The sequence below is a fragment of the Coenobita brevimanus genome, chromosome 101, assembly GCF_032717465.1.
Source record: "Coenobita brevimanus isolate Jiangsu-jjx chromosome 101, ASM3271746v2, whole genome shotgun sequence".
NCBI lineage: Eukaryota > Metazoa > Arthropoda > Malacostraca > Decapoda > Coenobitidae > Coenobita > Coenobita brevimanus.
Window position 1 is genome coordinate 72,609,823 of NC_137054.1, and position 20,796 is coordinate 72,630,618.

The window sequence follows — 20,796 nt, forward strand, 5'->3', positions numbered from 1 at the left end:
ATGTGTATAAAAAACAGTATAGCTATGGCCTAATTTTATTTACAGGTACAGTATTTAATTTATTTTTTTATTTATTGTATTTTATCTACGATATTTATTTTAGTGCTTTTTTTTTTTTTTTTTTTTTTGTCTGACCTTAATCAGTGTTTATATTCCAGAAGTTGGTCTGAGAAGTTTACAATGGGTAAGACAATGAAGAGAGCAAGGAAAAAGGAGGGGTCGGGGAAGTCAAACAACTCAATGAACCCAGACCGACCTCGGGACCAGGTTAGTAGAGTACAGTTTAAACATAGGCCTACCTGTTTGCTGTTAGTGCAGTACGGTATACATACAAGTATGTTGGTTTAGTATAGGCCTAAATACCTGTTTACTGTTAGTGCAGTACGGTATACATACAAGTATGTTGGTTTAGTATAAATACCATAGGGTCATGCGGGGTCAGATGGAACGCCGGGGCAAACGGGCCATTTTGTTGATATCTTAACTCTCCATTTTTTCTCTAATTTCAAATTTTCAAAAATTGAAAGATAATAGCTCATTTGAAAGCTCTTTTAATGCAGATTTGTAATATGTAAACCAATTTTAGAACTTTCCGAAAACATGCCAAAAGTGATGCTAAAGTAGAACGAAAAGTGCGAAAATTTCAAACATGAAAATTTCACCTCCAAAAACCTTGGTGTCTGTCAAAAAGTAATTAATATAGAACAAGAATTTAAAAAAAACGGTGTATACCACAGGGTGTTGGCTTTATGTGCAAAAAAAGTCATCTGTCTATCTTTACTAGTTTTTGAGCTATTATGGTTTTAGTAAAATGGCATCAAATGGGCCACCTCATTATTTTTCTCTAGATTTTTATCTCATTTGCATAACCTAGTCAGGCAGTTCTTTGGGAACCTACAGTATTGATAAGAACTCTAATGATGAAGAGGAAACAACAGTTAAGCCTAAAGTGAAGTGGAAGACCTGAAAGACGGTGCCACATTTGTTATTGTGTTCTACGAAGGCTCGTATTTCCCTGGGCGAGTTATGAAAGTTAAAAAGACTGGTGTTGAAGTCAGCTGTATGACAGGGAGCAACCCGAAGGTCTGGAAGTGGCCTAAACGTCCAGATCTCCATGAGTATGTAGTCGAAGATATCATCTCCATCATCCAACCTCCAGCAGCTTGTGGCAGTCATGGCCAGTGTAGTGTGCCTGAGGTTGAGAAATACTGAAATGCCTAAATAACAGTAGTACGTCTTTGTAAATAGGTGATTTGTACTGTATATAAAACATTAGTGTAATGTTAGAATATAGCAGAAATCAGTGACAAAAAGAGAACAGTTACAGTGCAGATTTTATATATTACGGGTAGCTGAAAATAAGGACTAAAAAAACCATCGAGCATCACTTCAGTTTAATAGACTGCCACGTGCCACACAGACTGCCAAAACAGGAATAGCCACAACCATAGTGAAGAGGAGTTCATGCCCTACAGTTTGATATATGAGTAGACCAGATTAATTATTTTTTACATATTGATAAACATTTAAAAACTGTGGCCTGTTTGACCCCATCAGCTGCGGGGTCAAACGGGCCACACCTACCTTAGTTTAGCCAAAAAAAATTTGTATTTATAATTTTTCAATTTTTTTTAATCATGTCTCATTTTATAGCCAAAAGATGTAATGTTCTGATGCAAATATAAAACTTTCAGATTTCAGCTTAGTTTTGTGTGGCAGCCCAAAAAACAAAAAAGGCGTCACATTTGACTCCACATGACCCTACCCTGTTAGTGCAGTGTAGCAGAATTACATGTTTGTCTTCACATCTCCTCAAAGAATGTTGTCTGTGATGCTAGATGTCTTTTGTCAATATGTCCATGATGTTTAAAGGCAGGAAAGACACCAGGTGCCAGAGTGGGCAACAGCAAGGAGCACGATGATGGGTGACAGTGTGTGACTGCTTCGTCAATAAATTTCTTTGATGGAGATATTATCTTGCCTCCAGGATATAATTCAGGCCTTTTCTGTCATTGAACCTGTTTTGAATGATGGTTGAAAAACTGAAGGCCACTGTAGCTATAAAATCCTGGGCAGTAGTGGTAGGGGGTATTGCAAACAATCCCTGTCTGAGAAGAGAGATGACTGTGTGTTGAGCTTTCCTCCAGCAGAATGTTGAGTATTGGTGAGATGCTGAATGCCACTAGAAACCACCAACTTGCTGTAGGATGCTGGCAGTACAATTGGAGTGCAGCCATGTCATCTCTGTAGGAAAATAATGGGAAGATCATACAGCATTTTCGCTGGCTGTCAGTAGTATGCTTATGGTATTTTTAGAGAATGGTTACAGATAGGTTGTGAAAAGGGTATATATGATCAAGTCTGAAGGGGAGAAGATGCATGGTAGGCCAAGAAAAGTTGGTGGATATTTTATACGAATGTGCATGAGAAAGTGAAATAGTGTATGGAAGTTGACGAAGCTAAGAACTTGACAAGGGATCAGAACAGATGGATGTACAGTAGTGTGTTTAGAGAGGGAGATGACAAGCATTTGGCATCCCATTTTAACTTGGTAGTTGTTGGAAAGTTTAGCCCATTTCACCGGACATATTTGATAGTTCTGCTTTTATCCAGTCCTCTTCATGTATTTTATTATACTGGTATGTAATCCATATTTTTTTCAATGAGTCTTAGGAATGGAATGATGAAAATGAAAATAGTGGGAAATAATACAGTATTATGAATAAATTTTTTTGTGAACATAGTTGAATGTTAACATTACCAAAGGAATTATCGCCAGCACCAAGCTGGAATGAATACGGTACTATACATCCATTGTAAATATTTCTAAGCCTTGTAAATGTGTAGATTTTTTTCTCTGTTTGTTTAATGTGTTTGTGGCATGTTTCTAAGATTTTTTTTTTTTTTTTTTTTTTTTTTTTTTTTTTTAACCTGGGACCAGAAGTAGTTGCAGTTTTTTAAAGTGCAGCCATCACATACAAGTGCCACCACTTCACTGTGCTTGACCAGTGTCTCATGGGACTCCATAATGAGAGGATAGATGTTACTTATTTGAGACATCTTCATCGTCTACCATAGCTGAGTGAATTTGGTCATCCACTATGGAGTTTTTTTTTTTTTTTTTACCAATTTCAGTCAGTTCTATCTATCTATCTATTGCCAGACGCCTCAATCCCGTTTGGGGTGGCCACAAACAAATCGCCTCCACTTCGCCCTGTCCCCCGCCATTTCACTGCCCTGCTCCCAACTCACACCCCCTCTCTCATATACCTCTCCACCCCACCCCTCCATCTCATCCTCGGCCTCCCCCTCCCTCTTCCCCCCTCCACCTCACTCACATACACTCTCTTCGTCAGTCTTTCACCCTCTACTGATGCATACTGTCTTATGCTCTTCTTCCATCTTTTACTCACAACTATACATACTCCTTCCTTTGCCCTCTCATTCTCACCTACTCCTTCACATATACCCCATCCATACTCCCATTCTCTCACACTTTCTGCTCTCCATTTTGTTTCAGTCATTCCACATACATCCACTTTTGCACCCTCAAGCACCTGGACAATTTCTCTCTCTTTCACCTCATCATTCACTTCTCTTACATTCCATGTAGCCATTACCAAGTCCTTTGTCCGGTCCTGGGTCGTCATCGTTTGGTCAGTCCTTGTCCGAGGCTTCTTGTTTGTTTTTTTTGGTTAGTTGTTTTCCGGGGAGGGGCACTAACCCTCCGCCAACCCTTTTAGTCGCCTTTTATGACAAGCAGGGATACTGGGGGAGTATTCTTGAAAAAAAAAACCTTACCCCCAGGGGTATAAAGTATTTAATTGGAATAAAAGGATAAGATTACGCTTTCACTGCTTAGAAAGAATATATTCTCACTTCCTAGAAATAAATGATCTCTCGAACTAAATGGGCACGGTAAGTATTAACTTTAATCCTTTCGCACTGGTGATGTACTGTATTTTTTATTGATGCTGGCTGCTCTGGCACAGATTTTACCTGGGAAGAGAGATTGATGTTGTGAAACGGTTAATGGAGACTGTTTCTAACCAAAGCAAAACAGCTTGACAAAATTGTGATAAGCTAGCAAGAATACAAAGATAATAGCTGTCACTGTACTGAGTGGTTAAAAATGGTGTCTAGCTGAGATGGCTGTAGTTGGATATTTGTTTTGCAGGTCAGTCTCCGTGGTGCCCCCTATTCCCGTGACAAGGCAACCATCAAGCGATTGCAGATGTATCGCTCGGGGAAGCCCAAGCGCAATAGTAAAGGAAAAATCGTCAGAGCAGCAGCCTATCAGAACCGGCTTAGCTCAGGTAAGCAATGACTTATAGCTGTACTTGTTTTGTGGGCAAAATATATTGTGGTATTGTACTTTATCTTAACTGTGTTTTTTCTTTGAGGCTACCTCAGCATATCATCAGCATTCCACCAACAGCATTTCAACTTTGACAGCTGTTGTCATATTCTTTTGTAGTTAGCACTCAAGCTGTTGCATTTTTTAAAAGCTTTTACATTTCCACTTAATTTGATCTAGTTCATATATCCAGAATTGGTTTGACATTCTGCGTATGGACTACCAGGTCATAATGGCAACCCTCACTGGAATTGCCTATTTAAGGGTCTGCATCCAAGGAAAAACTGTTTTGCATATTGAGTTTAAGTGTTCTTGCACTTTATTCTAATACTGGATTGATCTTAGATAAATAAGGTTTCATTTCATTCATTCATTCATCCTTGGTTTTTAAACTGGGGAACCAAAAAGAAAAAAGTTGGGGATATCTTGGGGCCAGTTGATTAGAGAGGTACTGTAAAGTCAGCTCATGTACAGTGCAGCTAATTGGTCAACATCAGGAACAGTGTTATGGAAATATGTGTTATGGGAGATGCAGAAGCTAAGGGAAAAACAGTTTATGGTTTACGCCCTCCCCGTAGTCATCCCAAATGACATCCCAAGTCAGCCATAACCACCTCAAACTGGCCGTACTTGTAGCAACAACAATAAACACTTTTAAAAACACTGTACTGTTAACCAGGCTGAAGTGTGGGGTATAAACCACACACAGACCATCACCCCACATCATCACCTGTCATCATCTCTCCACATTATTACCCCACATCATGACCCACACCACACCAGCATCTCATGCCAGTGAACCTTTGAACAGCCACGTGGCCCATGCTGTGGCAGATACATCCATGCACTGACAGATAATGCCATATTTGACATTATCTGTCTGTGCTCCATATCAGATGCATTAATTAAAGAAATGGAGTAATCATAAACTTCATATCCATAGACAGTATATGGGGGTCAGCTCTTTCTGAAAAGTTGCTTGTGGATTATTATAAGCAACATTATTGTATAATCAATGACAAAAGTTCACCTACTGTTCAGTTGCATTTGTTCCTTACGTGGGGGATGTCTGTCACTTTCATTCCTGATGGATTACTGCAATATCACAGAGTTACCATATGCAAAGAAACATACCGTATCAAGCTTCTCTCAGCTTAGGAATATGGGCCAGCAGATAGAAGTAGGAAGTGGAAGTGGTGAAACATGAGGCTAAGTTATGTCCCCAGCTCTGCTTTGAAAGAAGTTCATAACTTAATTTGTAATGATGATGGCCATTCCCTTATTGCATCTTTTGAGAATGCTGGGGCCCTAGGCTGGGCTACTATAGTCTGTTTCATTTAGCAGTAGGTGACCAGTCTACTTCACTGGATGGCATTACATGATCTAAAAACCTTATCACTTGGGGATCAGACTTGCTAGCTGGTTACTCAGACTGGAATGTTCTAACCACTATACCACCAGGCCTGTAATGAGTCCGGAATATTGTTTCCAGGTACGCAGGCTCGTGTTGAACCTAACCAACGGTGGTTTGGCAATACTAAAGTAATTGGACAGAAAGCACTTCACACCTTCCAAGAGGAGATGGGAAAAGTATTGAAGGATCCCTATCAGGTACGGTATGTTGTTTTCTTACCATTATGATTAATATTTCTTATAATAAACTGGAAATTAAAGTCTTGAAGTTGGTATGTGAATAGTTTGAGTGATCAAGAGTACAGTATTATCCAAAGTATTAATGGATTGGAATTTTGAGTTGTGTGTGTGTGTGTGTGTGTGTGTGTGTGTGTGTGTGTGTGTGTGTGTATGCATTTGTGTAGATTTACTTGATTGTTAGTGTGTGGGAAGGAAATGGGTGAAGTATATACTGTATTATAGTGCTGTATATGGAATAAGGAAATGGATGAGATCTTGTTTAGATTAAAAATACAACTTCATCTATAATAAATACAGTAAACTTTTAAATAAACTCCTCAGTCTCCTTCTGGTATCTTGCCAAAAACCTCTCCAATAATTGTACTTCTTCATCTTTCCTCTTTTTCACCCCGAATGCTTTGTAGCTGATTCCTTATGTGAAAAAACTGAGCTCTTTGCTGGGACTTTTGCCTTTGGATGATTCGGTTCTGTTCCTCTATCTTTTTCCCCTTCTGACTTCCTCATGCCTGTCATTAAAGTTTCTTCAAAAGATGTACTGCCCTTGGTATTAAGAAGGTATACAGTTGTGGCGATGTCCCTCCAATAGCTCTCAAAATCTTGTTTGCCTTTGTCTTTCAAGATGCATATTTCCTTGTTGCTGGAAGTTTGCTCTCTTTCAGCATATCCTAAGAAGGGATGGTGACTCCAGACCATTGAACTGTCACCAAATTGCAGTAAGCTCCTGTATTTGCAGTGTTTGTTTTCCTGAGCAAGAAGATTCTGAAGCCCCATTTCTTTCAGCCATCTTTCTAGCTGAAAGTATGGGTTCCATCAGGGATGTTCCACTGGTGATTTTACATTCTTCCAAGATTCCTTGTCATCGTCTCTCAGGGGTTTAGGTGAAACATTCACTGTGGTACTAAACATCTGGAGAGCTGGCAACAGAGGCTGGAACAAATCTTTAACTTTCAAATTACCTTAGTAACTTTGTAAATTAGTTGTGTGTTTTGGGGGGCAAGCAATGTCGTACATAAAAAGTTTGTGTTGTAGTGCAGATTGGCCTGGGAGGAAGGTAGAGTCCCGGAGGACTGAAAGTCAGGAATAATTATTCCCCTGTACGAAGGAAAAGGGGAAAAAGAAGTATGTGGTAATTATAGGGGCATTTGTCTTCTTAGTGTAATAGAAGAAGTATATGGTAGGATACTTATTGACAGAAATAGGGAAATAATTGAGGAATTAGTTGGAGAAGAACAGGGAGGTTTTAGGAAGGGAAAAGGTTGTGTTGTTCAGATATTCATTCTTAGATCTTTAGTGGAAAAGTTTCTCGAGAAGGGAAAGAAGTTGTGTGCGGCTTTCATGGATTTGGAGAAAGCATATGACAGGGTGGATAGACAAGGATTGTAGAAAGTATTAACCCCTTAAGACCGATGCCACATGATCATGCTTTTGTGTAATTTGACACGCTAGCCTGTCCCGCACGATTGCTAAAAACACAAAAAAAATTGGGGGAGGGTAACTCCGCCCCTTTGATGACGTACTGTATATAGGATCAGACCAATGAGAGCTAGAGTGTCTGGGGTGGTATGGTGTGATTGGCCCCCTAAGGTGGGGGAGAAGGAACCTCCCCCCCCACCACCACCGTCACTTTGCCTCCCTTAGCCCCATTGCATCATCTTCACATTGTCCCCTTCCAACCAACCATACCCCAGCATACCTCCTACAGCGGTGTGTGTGCATGGCAACCCTTCTCCCCTCTCCCTCCTCCCCCTCCCTTCTCCCCTATCCCTCCTCCCCTATCCTTCCATCCTCCTCCCCCCTCCAGCCATACACACTCCACCTCCACTTTTTGCCTGGCTTGTTTTGTTGCTATGGACATATGCCACACTGACATTTCATAGTCAGTACAAATATCCCCTTGGGTCTTCATAGATAGTGGAGTGCCATGATAGAAGGTTGGCTGAATAAAAGTCAGTGACAAGTCATCACATGAGGTCTTCATAGACAGTGGAGTGCCATGGTTGGAATGGGTTCTGAAACTTGTTTTTGTAGTTATATTCACATGAACTTAAATAACTTCATATCAGAACATCAAAACATCCACACATACATATGTATGCATGCACACACATGCATGCATGTATGCATGCATGGACACTGAAAGAGAGAGAGAGAGAGAGAGAGAGATGCATTTATTAGTTAAATGCTACACTTGCAGGTTGTGATGAAGAAAACCTCACTACCAATCTCATTGCTGAATGAGGTTGCAAAGAACCAGCGTGTGCACATCCTGGACACAGAACCGTACACCAGTGTCTTTGGTAAGAAGAAGACGAGAAAGAAGCCAAGCTTAAAGGTCAGTGTAGCTGACCTGTTGTTATTGTGTCTGTTTATATGTGTTGTAGTGGTCAGCTTGTGTGATATGTACCTCATATGACAAGTTGCTTTAGGACATACGCCCAAGCCCATACTGTACAGTATCTGTCATCCAATCTCTTATTGCACCAGCTCTCAGCCTAACATAGTTTGTGTTTATGTTTGTTTAGAGACCAGCGATTTTGCTAGCGTGTGTTAGTCCTTTCATCTGATGGCAGCTCTATATGTGTTAGTCAAAACTATTTCCATACTCAGTCTCCTCTCACAGTCTCTCTACATCAGACTGCATCCCACGTCATCTCAGTCTGCCTGTGGGTATTCTTCCATCCAAATTCATGCCTGTAACTTAAAAACCAGTTATCCTCGCTCTTCCTTTCAGCTAGTCCACCCAATCTTAACTTACCAGTGTGCATCACCTCTCAACTATAATAGCTATCCCTGCCACATCTCCACTCACAGAACACCTGTACTCATCTCATTTCTGCCATGCAATGGTGTCCTATTCATGTCTAATATTTTTGTTTTTGTGCATTTCAGTCTATTTGTAACATTTTCTCTCACTGACCAGATCTTTCTGCCATGCAGCAGACACTTCTCTTATGTGTTCTGTAGAGAATACCCCTTATCCTGAACAACGCTCAGCTCAACCCTTCATCATGTATTACTGTCATCGCATGTCTTTTCACAGTCAGTCTTGGATAGATCACATTACATTTCTTGCAAAAATAGCTTAGTTGTTGTGAAAAGTCTCCATGCTTTGTACAGTATAGCCCCAGAATCCAAAAATAAATCATTGAGGAAGAGTTGCTAGGGAGCCTCCTTACCGAGTGAGAATATGATCCACAATCGTATAATTATGCACCTCACTTCTGCAGTGCCAACAAACATTCAACATACCAGTAATGAAAGATCTCTTTGCAACCACTCCCCCCCATCTCCCTTCTCCCCCTTTTCTAATTATGCTGTTTTCACAGATTGGTGACTTTGCACAATATGCCAAGATTGCTGAGGAATCATTTGAGAAATATGATGCAGCAAAGGATTTAGATCTGGTGAGAGATGCCCCTGATGCCCAGGAGCTACCACCTGAATGGTTCCTCAAGGTCAGTTTAATGTCAGCTTATTGTCCTTGCATCAAAAATAGCATTTTTTGCAATATTAAATTATTATTATTTATGTAAAGTACTCCATAATTCAGTTCTTATTTGAGACACAGAGAAGTATGTAGTAGTAGTAGTAGTTGTTCCCTAGGCAGTCTGGCCGAACAGCCCCGAGTCCCTTAGGAAGGCCATGGCCGAGACCGGGCTTTCCCACAGAGCTCTCAAAGAGTGTATGTTGTGTTGTTGGCGTAGGTGATTGTGTTCAATGCAGTCTTCCATAATGTGCTTAATAGTATGGGGTGCTGTGTTGCATCCTGGACAGGCATCAGTGACAGAGTCATCCAGCCTCTTCTGGTAGCTTAAGAGGGCTGGATGGTGCCCACATCTCAGCCTGGCCAGGTGGACCCTGTCCTCACGAGGAAGATAGGATTCAGAAGGGTGGATGTCTGGAGGCCGTGCATGCAGCTGTGTGTTGTCTTTAAGTGACTGAATGGAGCGGCGAGTGATCTGAGTGTGGATATTCTTCTGGAAGCTGGTTTGAGGTGGGCGAGGGGGGAGAGATGACAGTATTTGTGTATGGTATCGTGTGCTGGGTGTTGTTTTGATGTTCCGTGGTGTGGGTGGATGTGCTGCCATGTACTGTAGTGGATCTTGCGGGTTTGTGGAGGCTGCTGCAAGAAACTGGGTGCCTCTCATGTCTAGGTGATCCTTGACTTTGAGGACTTTGGTTTCTTGATGTATGTGTCAGCGATTGTTATGTGTGATTTGTTACCAGTGCGTATTTTAATTGATTGTATTTCTGTTGTGGTGTCATGTGGGGGGAGAAGTGACTTTGTGTGTGCACTGGTATCTGCAAAGTTGATGGATTTGTGTACCAGGGTGATGAGTCCACCGCCACCGCCGTCGGCCCGGTCTTGTTGAATGGTGGTGAAGTTATGAAATGTCGGTGTTTTCTGTGCTCTGTGTAGTTTTGTTTCTTGTGAGATGGCAATGTGTATGTTCTGTTGTTTGATGAATTGTATGAGTTCATGTATTTTGGTGTTTATCCCATCTATGTTTAACTGAAGGATGTTTATGTTGTGTGTGCGATGTGTGTCAGCTGCTGCAGCACGGGGGGGGGGAGATGGAGTGGATGGAGGGGAAGGGGTAGGAGGAGGTTGTGATGGAGGTAAGGGTTGAGGTGGATTAAGATGGGTTGGAATGGGAGGAGTTGGGGGACTGGATTGTGTGAGAAGGATCGGTGGGTTTGGCTGTGGAGGTGTGAAGGAAGTAGGAGTAGGATTGGAAGGGGGGTTGATGGGTGGGGGGAAGGAGCATAAGGAGCAGGTCCAAGAGTTTGTGTAATGTTTCCTGGATGCAAGTGTTGTGCAGGTGTAATGGGTCCAGTTCTTGCAGGAGTTGCATTGAACTGAACCCTTTGTCTGTCGGCTCGACGTGATAGGTTTTGAGCATGTTGGACATATGTATTTGTTGGTGGGTCCTGGATTGCTCTCAATGTCCCCGGCTAGAAGAAGTCGTCGAGAAATGACAGCCGGGGAGTCATTTCTCGGTGTAGAAAAAACGGTGTTGTTGTGTGTGTTGTGTTGGGAGATGTGGTACTTGCCCGGGCGACTGAAGCCACTCCCAGGTACTCGAGCCCCATGAGGGGCCGGGGGGGCTTGTGGTGGTTTGGCCCCCATGCTGTCCTCTTCTCTTTGACAGCCTCTGGGGGGTAGACCCACGGCAAAGACGCCACCGCTCCAGGTCCAGAGAAGTATGTAAATATACATGGTATAAACAGTCTGGAGAAAGTGTTGGAAGGTGGGGAAAGCAGTTGAGATGATGATGATTATGAATGGGAATGATGATATGGCTAACATGACTGATATTAATGGCACACAGAGAAGGAAGGTGGTTATCTGAAAACGTGTCATTGGCAGAAGTGAAGAATGCTATGAAGAAGTTTGATAGGAAGTCTTCTGGGATTGGTGAGGTATGAGCAGCAGAGCTGATAAACTACAGTGGAATTTAAGAAACTGTTTGTTGTAAATAATTAGAAAGCCTGGATGAATGGAGCTACCAGAGGAAGAGTGGAAGGCTGTGATTTTATCTTAGTATAGTCTATCTATCTATCTATTGCCAGACGCCTCAATCCCGTTTGGGGTGGCCACAAACAAATCGCCTCCAAGTCGCCCTGTCCCCCGCCATTTCACTGCCCTGCTCCCAACTCACACCCCCCTCTCTCATATACCTCTCCACCCCATCCCTCCATCTCATCCTCGGCCTCCCCCTCCCTCTTAGTATAGTACATGAGTAAATATGATCGTAGAGAGTAAAATTTGTCAAAGGAAAAAGTAATAGATATGTGGTCAGGTATCAGAGTATCTGGTGATTGAGGAGCTGAGTGGTTTACAAAGTATAGACTGGGGTTGTGTGGATCAGTTATTTGCAGTAAGGGCCAGAACCCCATCTGTCTGTTTCTAGTTAGACACCTTAATCCAATAAGGGGTGGCAACAAACAGATCACTATAAAAATGCTTCTGTTCATAGCACGACAGTTTATATGGGAAAGTTGAGTTTACTGCTCACATTTTGACTATGGTTGTCTGCAGTGTTTTTGTGGAATGCTTTTCTACGAGTATTCTATAGCAAGGAGTTCTGTACTCATTTCTACTTTTGCATATACTGTACACTGTGGACAGTAAAACAGTAAAGTTATGTGTTCGGGTAAAGATCCAGTTGTTGTAAAATCATTCAGTCTCATTTTCCTTTCAGGCAGGACAAAGCAAACGCATCTGGAATGAGCTGTACAAGGTGATCGACTCATCAGATGTTGTGATCCAGGTGCTGGATGCTCGAGACCCCATGGGCACACGATCTAAATTGGTTGAGAAATATCTGCGTAAAGAAGCACCCCACAAGCATCTCATATTTGTTCTCAACAAGGTAATGTATTATTTGTTTTAATATTCTGTCACAAGCAATAGTTTGCAAACAGTCCCCTGCTATCATTTTGTTTTGCCTTCCATATGACTTATTTTTCATTGGAAGTCAATAGTGCATCTTTCCTTGTTCATTGTGACTGATTTCACACTTTTTATGCAACTCCTTCCATCATCATGGCTGACAGGGAAGTGTTTGCAAACTTTTGATTATGATAATACTTCCTGTACTGGATGAATAACAAGTGGCAATGAAGTGCAGAGTGAACTGCTGCTGACAAAGGTGTTGATGATATAGCTTTTGCGTTTTCTAGGAAATTTAGCTTTGATCATTATTTTCCAGACATATTTTCTTTCCTGTGCTCTGTGTCCTTTCAGTTCTTAATCAGGGCACTGTTAAACTTAGCTTTGCAACTCAACCACTTCAAGGTGCCACTCTCTCTCACTGTATACTATCCTCCAAAGCCACCTAACATTCTGTTTTTTCCAAGTCAGCATGTTGGTCCAGACTAGGATCTTTTTTTAATTAATTAATTATAATATAAGAGAGATATCAGAAGTCCTAGTGAGTGATGAACAGGGTGGCTTTAGGAGTGGCAGAGGAGTGGATCAAATATTTGCAGTGAGACATATAGTGGAGAAGGCTTGTGAGAAGAACCATAAGGTGTTTATGGCATTCATGGATCTGGAAAAAGCATACGACAAAGTGGACAGGGGAGGATAGTGGAAAGTTTCGCGCATGTATGGTGTAAATGGTAAGCTGCTAGGTGCCGTCAAGAGTTTTTATGTTGGTAGTGAAGCATGCGTAAGGGTTAATGGGCATCTAAGTGCATGGTTCACAGTCGATGTGGGTGTGCGACAAGGTTGTGTGTTGTCTCCATGGTTGTTTAATATATCTATGGATGGGGTGATGAGAGAAGTAAAAACATGAGGAATGGAGAGGGGGATGGCATTAGTAATGAATGGTGATGGCTGGAATATCTGAAATTTGTTGTATGCTGATGATGCAGTACTACTTGCACATACTGGACAAGAACTTGGTGACTAGTGCAGAGTTTTGCTGATGTCTGTGAGCTTTGCGAGTAAATGTAGAAAAGAGTAAAGTGATTTTTGAGAGAGAAGGTGACTTCCAGTGCGATGTTGCAGTGAATGGAGAGAGACTGGAATTGGTGAGAGAGTTCAAATACCTGGGTTCAGTGATAGAAAAGAGAGGAAAATGTGCAAAAGAAGTGGAAAGTAGAGTAGCACAAGGAAGGAAATTAGCTGGTGCAATGAAGGCCTTGATAAGAAACAGAGGCTTGAGTGTTGCAGCTACACGAGGCATGCAAAAGCTTTGCCATTGCACTTGACATCTCAAAGGCTTTCGATTGAGTCTGGCATAAATCTTTAATTTCCAAACTGCCCTCTTACGGTTTCTATCCTTCTATCTGTGCCTTCATCTCTAGCTTCCTTTCTGGTCATTTTATAGCCGCTGTTGTAGACGGCTATCGTTCTTCTCCTAGATCTATTAACAGTGGTGTTCCTCAGGGGTCTGTCCTATCACCAACTCTCTTCCTTTTATTCATCAATGACCTTCTAAGCTGTACATCTAACCCTATCCACTCATTCGCTGATGACTCCACCCTTCACCTTTCCATTCGATTCCCACAACGTCCATCTCAACAGTTACTTCAACAAACAAGGGATGAGGCTATGGCACACCTAATGTCTGACTTGGCTCGTATCTCTGACTGGGGTAAAAATAATATGGTTGTTTTTAATGCATCAAAGACTCAGTTTTTGCACCTATCAACCTGACAAAATCTTCCACAGGTACATCCACTTATGTTTAATAATACTGTACTCAACTTCATCCTGCATCATCGTTGAACATGCTTGGGGTTTCATTTGCTCGGGACTTGTCTTGGAAAGATCATATTACATCTCTTGTAAAATCTGCTTCTAAGTGATTGGGTGTGCTAAGCCGACTCCATTCCTTCTTTACTCCTGCACAATTGTTGACTCTATACAGAGATTTTATCCGTCCCTGTGTGGAGTACAACTCTTATGTATGGGGGGGCTCTCCACATACAGCTCTTCTCAATAGGGTGGAGTCAAAGGCTTTTCGTCTCATTAACTCTCCCCCTCTTACTGACTCCCTTCAACCTCTGTCTCTTCGCCGCAGTGTTGCATCTTTATCTCTTTTCTATCGCTACTTCAATGGTCACTGTTCCTCTGAACTGTCTGCATGCATTCCTCCACTTCTATGACAGGCGCGTAGCACCCATCTAGCAGCAAACTCTCACCCCTTTTCTGTCCAACTCTCTAATGCAAGAGTCAACCGTTACTCCCAGTCCTTCATTTATGCAACAGGTCAACTCTGGAACTGTCTCCCTCTGTCTGTATTTCCTGCTTCCTATGATCTCCAGTCTTTCAAATGCAGTGTGTCCAGGCATCTCGAAATGAATGGATCTTGAATTTGGCTCTCTCTTGTATTTTGTTTTTCTCTTGGAGCGAACAGTATTGCGGGCTCATTGCCTTTGGTTCCTTCTTCCTCACAAAAAAAAAAAAAAAAAAAAAAAAAAAAAAACCAAGGAGTGTTAGTGCCAGCTTTAACATACGGATGTGAGGCTATGGTGTGGCATGAAAATGAAAAGTCAGGAGATGGGACTGCTGAGGAATGTATGTGGAATACAGAGATTGGATAGGATACAAAATAATGTCATTTGTGAAAGGTGTGGAGTGAGGAAGTCTGTGGACACCAGAGTCGAAGAGAGTTCACGGAGATGGTATGATCATATGGAGAGAACAGACAACAACAGAATGGTGAAAAAGGAATATCTGAGCAAATTTGAAGGAGGGAGGAGGCAAGGTAGGCCAAGGAGAAGGTGGAGAGATATGCTAGATGAGCGTGTGAGGAAGAGTGGTTTGGAAGTCGGTGAGGCTAGGGAACTGACAAGAGATCGAGCTGGCTGGATGAATATTGTGAGGAGAAGTACATGATCAGGGATTTGGCATCCCTTTTTAACATGACAGCATCTGGATTGACTCTCGGATACATTTATGTAAAGCTACAGAACGTTATGAATGTTTGTGGCGTATCCGACAGAGCCAGGATTCCGGGGGCTTGAATGATGATTTAATGGAAACGTGGCCCATTAGATTGGGCAGATTTGGGCTGTCTGGACATTGCTTCTCCTCACCCTGTCCTAGGGTGGGAAAGGAGGTCTGGTTGATGATGATAATGATGATGAGTAATTGATTATTTTTTAAGCACTGAAATTCTCTGAGAATCAAGATTATAACTCCAGGCTGATGTTTGTTGTATGATAGTCTCATCCCAGATTTCAGCCAGTGTCTAAGGTTGCATCCATACAAAATGCTTACTGTTGTGGGTTGAAATTCTGCATCACTGTTATATCGTGTCATTTATAAAGGCTCCAACACTCTTGCATGCATTGGCCTTGTTCACCTAATGGCAGCTTTCCACACTGCTCTGTCTCTGGCAGCCTCCCTATTCAGTCCCTTTTCCCTGATATCACACTCTGTGACCTTGTCTCAGGTCTTTTTTGATCTGCCTCTTACAGCCCTACCCCTGATGGTCACACTTCTCACCCTCTGCACCAAATTGTCATCCTCCATCCTCTTAACATGCCCAAACCATCTCAATCTACCTCTTCCCTTCACAACAACAGTACATTCATAGAAGTTTTTGTGTGCTCCAGTTCATCAGTACAAAATTTCCACCTATGTCAGCAACCATTTGATGTGGATGTGGAATGAGAAAGTTGAATGTTTTCAATTACTGAGCATTTGGCACCACTCCACTGTCATGGTAGTTCAGTACAAAGTTCTACCCAGGGATCATGCAAAGTGCCAATGTATGTACTGTATTTTAAAATAGTAAGTTATTGTATTCAGTATATATATGTTGATGGGGTGATGAGAGAAATAAAAACATGAGTAATGGTAATGAATGGTGATGCATGGAATATCACAATTTTGATGTATGCTGATGATGCATTAATACCTGCAAATACTGGACAAGAGCTTGGTGGACTAGTGCGGAGTTTTGTAGATACCTGTGAGCATCATGCCTTGTAGAAATGAGTAAAGTGATGGTTATTGAGGGAGAAGGTGACTCCCAGTGTGATGTTACAGTGAATGGAGAGAGACTGGAATTAGTGAGGGACATACCTGGGTACAGTGATAGAAAAGAGAGGAAAATGTGCAAAGGAAATGGGAAGTAGCATGACACAAAGAAGGAAAGTAGCTGCTGCTATGAAGGCCTTGATAAGAAACAGAGGCTTGAGTGTTGCAGGTGCACGAGGCATACACGAAGGAGTGCTAGTGCCAACTGTAACATATGGATGTGAGACTATGGTGTGGCATGAAAATGAAAAGTCAAAAAGTCAAGAGTAAGACCAGTGGAGATGGGACTGTTGAGGAATATATGTGGAGTACTGAAAATGGATAGGATACAGAATAATGTGATTAATGAAAGATGTGGAGTGAGGAAATCTGTGGACACCAGAATCAAAGAGAGTGTACAGAGATGGTATGGCCATGTGGAGAGAATGGATGAAATAGAGTGGTGAAAAAGGTATATCTGAGCAAATTTGAAGGAGGAAGGAGGCAAGGTAGGCCAAGAAAAAGGTGGAGAGATATGATGGATGAGTGTGTGAGGAAAAGAGGTATGGAAGTTGGTGAGGGTAAGAGATGAGATCGAGCTGGCTGGATGAATTTTGTGCAGAGAAACACATGACCAGGGATTTGGCACCCCTTTTTAACATGGTAGTGTTTGCATTGACTCTGTCGGATAGGTATACAGTATACGAAGCTGCAGTATGTGGTGAAACCTTTTGGCCTAACAGTTGGAGCAATGATTCTGGGGGCTTGAATGAAGAGTGAATAGAAGTGTGGTCCATTGAATTGGGCAAAATTTGGCTGTCTGGATGCTGCTACTCCTTACCCCATCCTAAGGTGGGAAAGGAGGTCTGGATGATGATGATGATGATTGATTCTTTGTTTATATGCTAGCTTTCTCAAGTTACTTGGTGAAAATTATTGATTGACAATTTACTTACAGGTAGACTTGGTACCAGTATGGGTTACACAGAAGTGGGTGGCCATACTAAGCGCTGAGTATCCCACTTTGGCCTTTCATTCGTCCATCAAAAATCCTTATGGAAAAGGAGCGTTGATTAACATACTCCGACAGTTTGGGAAATTGCATGAAGATAGAAAGCAGATCAGTGTTGGTCTTATAGGTTTCCCTAATGTTGGTAAGAGCTCCATCATTAATACAATGAAAGCCAAAAAGGTATGCAATGTTGCCCCTTTAGCTGGCGAGACAAAGGTGTGGCAATATGTAACCCTCATGCGAAAAATTTATCTCGTAGACTGTCCAGGGATTGTACCACCTTCTCATGAGTCAGCTACAGACATGGTGCTGAAAGGAGCTGTCAGGGTTGAATATCTAAAGGATCCATTTGATTATATTGCACCAATTTTAGAAAGAGTGAAGCATGAGTACATCATGAAAACATATCAGGTGGATGACTGGAACACCCCAGAAGACTTTGTAGAGAAAGTGGCACGCCGCTCAGGCAAGCTTCTCAAAGGAGGGGAACCTGACGTAAATACTGTTTCAAAGATGATTCTCAATGACTGGCAGCGAGGTAAGATACCATATTTTGCCCCCCCTCCTGGTCATGATTCTTCTGATTTTGATCAGCAGAAAACTGCTGAGAATGAAGAAATGGCAACAAAAATACGTGAAAAGGAAGAGGAGGAGGAGGAGGCACTGAAGCCCATAAATAATCCATCAGTTTGTCAGAATTTAGGCAGTATAATTATGAGTCTTGAATATTCAGGAGATGATGTGAGACCTTTAGAAGAGTGTTCTCAGAAACCTCAGGACTACATAGATGAAGAGGAGGAGTTAGAAAAGGAACAGGAAGAAGAAAAGAGTGAACAGAAAGAGAAGGAAGGTGTGAATGAGAAGCAGCAGGAAGATAAGAGTGAGGAGACGGAAAAAGAAGAGAAGCAGCAGGACGATAAGAGTGAGGAGAAGGAAGAAGAAGTGAGTGAGATGGAGCAGGATGATATGAGTGAGGAAAAGGTAAGAGAAGAGAAGCAGCAGGAAGTTAAGAGTGAGGAGAAAGTAAATGAAGAGAATCAGGAGAAAGATAAGAGTGAGGAGAAGCCACAAGAAGAGAAGCAGCAGGAAGTTAAGAGTGAGGAGAAGGTAAAAGAAGGGAAGCAACAGGAAGATATTAGTGAGGAGAAGGTAAAGGAAGAGCATCAGAGTGATGTAGTAATGGAAGAGGATGGAGTGAAGAACAGAGACAAAGAACTAGAGCATAAAATAACTAATGAACATAATTTACAAGACATAAAATGCAATGTTGAAGAAAGTAAACAGTCCTCTAGTAACACAGTGCAAAACCAAGCTAAGGATTATTCTGATGAAAGCAGTGGTAAAAATTGCTTTGGAAATGACAAAGATAAGAGTGCCAGTACCCTGAAAGCTTCAGCTGAAATAAGTAAAGGCACAGAAGAGACATCATCAGAGGATGAGGAAATGATTGGAGAGGATTTACTGTCCAGTGATGAAGAAGAAGTAGCCACAGCAGCTGGAACCTTTACTGTTACTTCTATCCGGAAGCTCAGGAGAAAGCGAAAGCTTCGTCCTGGTGAAGAACTAGAGAGCAAACCATTGACATCAAAAGAAAGACGAAGATTAGAGGGATTAGGAAAGAGGAAGAAGGTAGGGAGCAATTTTTATGAGGTAACAAATGTTAAGAACAGGAATCGGAATAAGGTGAAGCCTGGCATGTTGCCGTCAGGATCACAAGGCCACAGGAAAAGAAGAAAGTAGGCTTATCAAGCAGAAAAATTAATTTGTGGTATATTAACTATCATAATGTATAATATAATTATTCACAGGTATATATACTGTATAGTAATTATGAATACATTAACAGTTGATGTTATACAAGGCACAAACCATCACAGCAGCTGAGTGTGACAATGAAAGGACACGTCATCATATACTGTATTTTAGATATCTCACCAGATTTACAGTATATATATAGTACATTATGTAGCTGTGCTTACACAGCTAGTGAAATTACTGTCTGTAGACAGTGAATCCAATATATCATGGTGTTGGCTCATCATCTGTCATTTGCCTAATCATGAGGTTTGATTAGGGTTGTCAAAAAGGCATTGGTTCTGCTGCTTTGGGTGATTAACTGTGTATATTGAAGGATATACTCCCATATCTTGCATAAATTACTATGTACAATACAGTCAGCTCACTTGTAAGTCAGCTTATTGGCTGACATCAGGAACAGTATATGGAAAGTAGAACAATGGGAGATACAGAGCCTGTGGGAAAAACAGTTTATGATCTAACTCTACACCCTCTCATAATGACCTCCTAGTCTGCCCTAACCACCTCAGACTGGTTTTAAGTGTACCAAACAATGATAAACACAGTATTAAACACACTGGTGTATATTTCCTGAAGTATGGAGGAAGACCACACCATCACCCAGACTACATGTTTACTCCATACCATTACCCAAACCATATCTGTACTCCACACCATTACTCAGACCACACCATCATCCCACACCATTGAGCCTCTTGAGTAGTCATGCGGCTTGTGCTGTGGCAGATATGTCAGTGTGGTGACAGATAACACCATGTTTGGGCGAAATGTGCATTGTGGTAACTAAGGTCAGACATGTAATACCCAGTGTTCTAGAATTCTTCTTTGATATCCGTGCTTTATTGTCTTAATACAGAGCAGCTGCAGTAAATCATGGCTTCATATACATATTGTAATGTGTAACTGATGAATTATTATCATACTGACTGTGCACATGCTGAGTACAATATCAGTAGTATTTGATGATAGTACACAGTAAGGAACTGTATGGCATTCATTGTATTAAAAAAAAAAAATAAAAAAAAGAAGTGAAGTACCTTTTAAGCATGTGTCAGAAAGCAACTGTTTATGCAGATATCACTTCCTGGAAAAAATAAGAGGTGAATTTAGTTACAATTGCTGATGTAGCTCCAGGTTAATCCAGATGTGAACCATTGGACTGCAGCCTGAAGTTGCCATTCTGCTGCAGCCTGAAGTTGCCATTCTGCTGTCCACCATCTTCCAGGGGATAGGGAAGGCATGGAGGGACATTTGTATAACTAGTGTACCTTTAGTTCCTTTGGTTAGGTAGTAGTAGTAGTAGTAATTGTTGTTGTTGTTCCCTAGGCAAACTGGCCAAACAGCCGAGTCCCTAAGGAAGGCCATGGCCGAGACCGGGCTTTCCCACAGAGCTCTCAAGGAGTGTATGTTGTGTTGTTGGCATAGGTGATTGTGTGCAATCCAGTCTTCCTTAATGTGCTAAACAGTATGGGA

At 41.7% G+C, this 20,796-nt stretch overlaps 1 protein-coding gene across 1 annotated transcript; it reads left to right on the top strand.

Moving 5' to 3' along the window:
* Positions 1-163: 163 nt before the first annotated feature.
* On the top strand, positions 164-20,343 carry Ns2 (nucleostemin 2). The gene is made up of 7 exons (XM_080284380.1): positions 164-267; positions 4,178-4,316; positions 5,850-5,968; positions 8,205-8,342; positions 9,337-9,465; positions 12,217-12,387; positions 17,452-20,343. The coding sequence occupies exons 1-7, from the start codon at positions 181-183 to the stop codon at positions 19,243-19,245; spliced, it is 2,577 nt and encodes an 858-aa protein (XP_080140506.1). The 5' UTR covers positions 164-180; the 3' UTR covers positions 19,246-20,343.
* Positions 20,344-20,796: the final 453 nt, after the last annotated feature.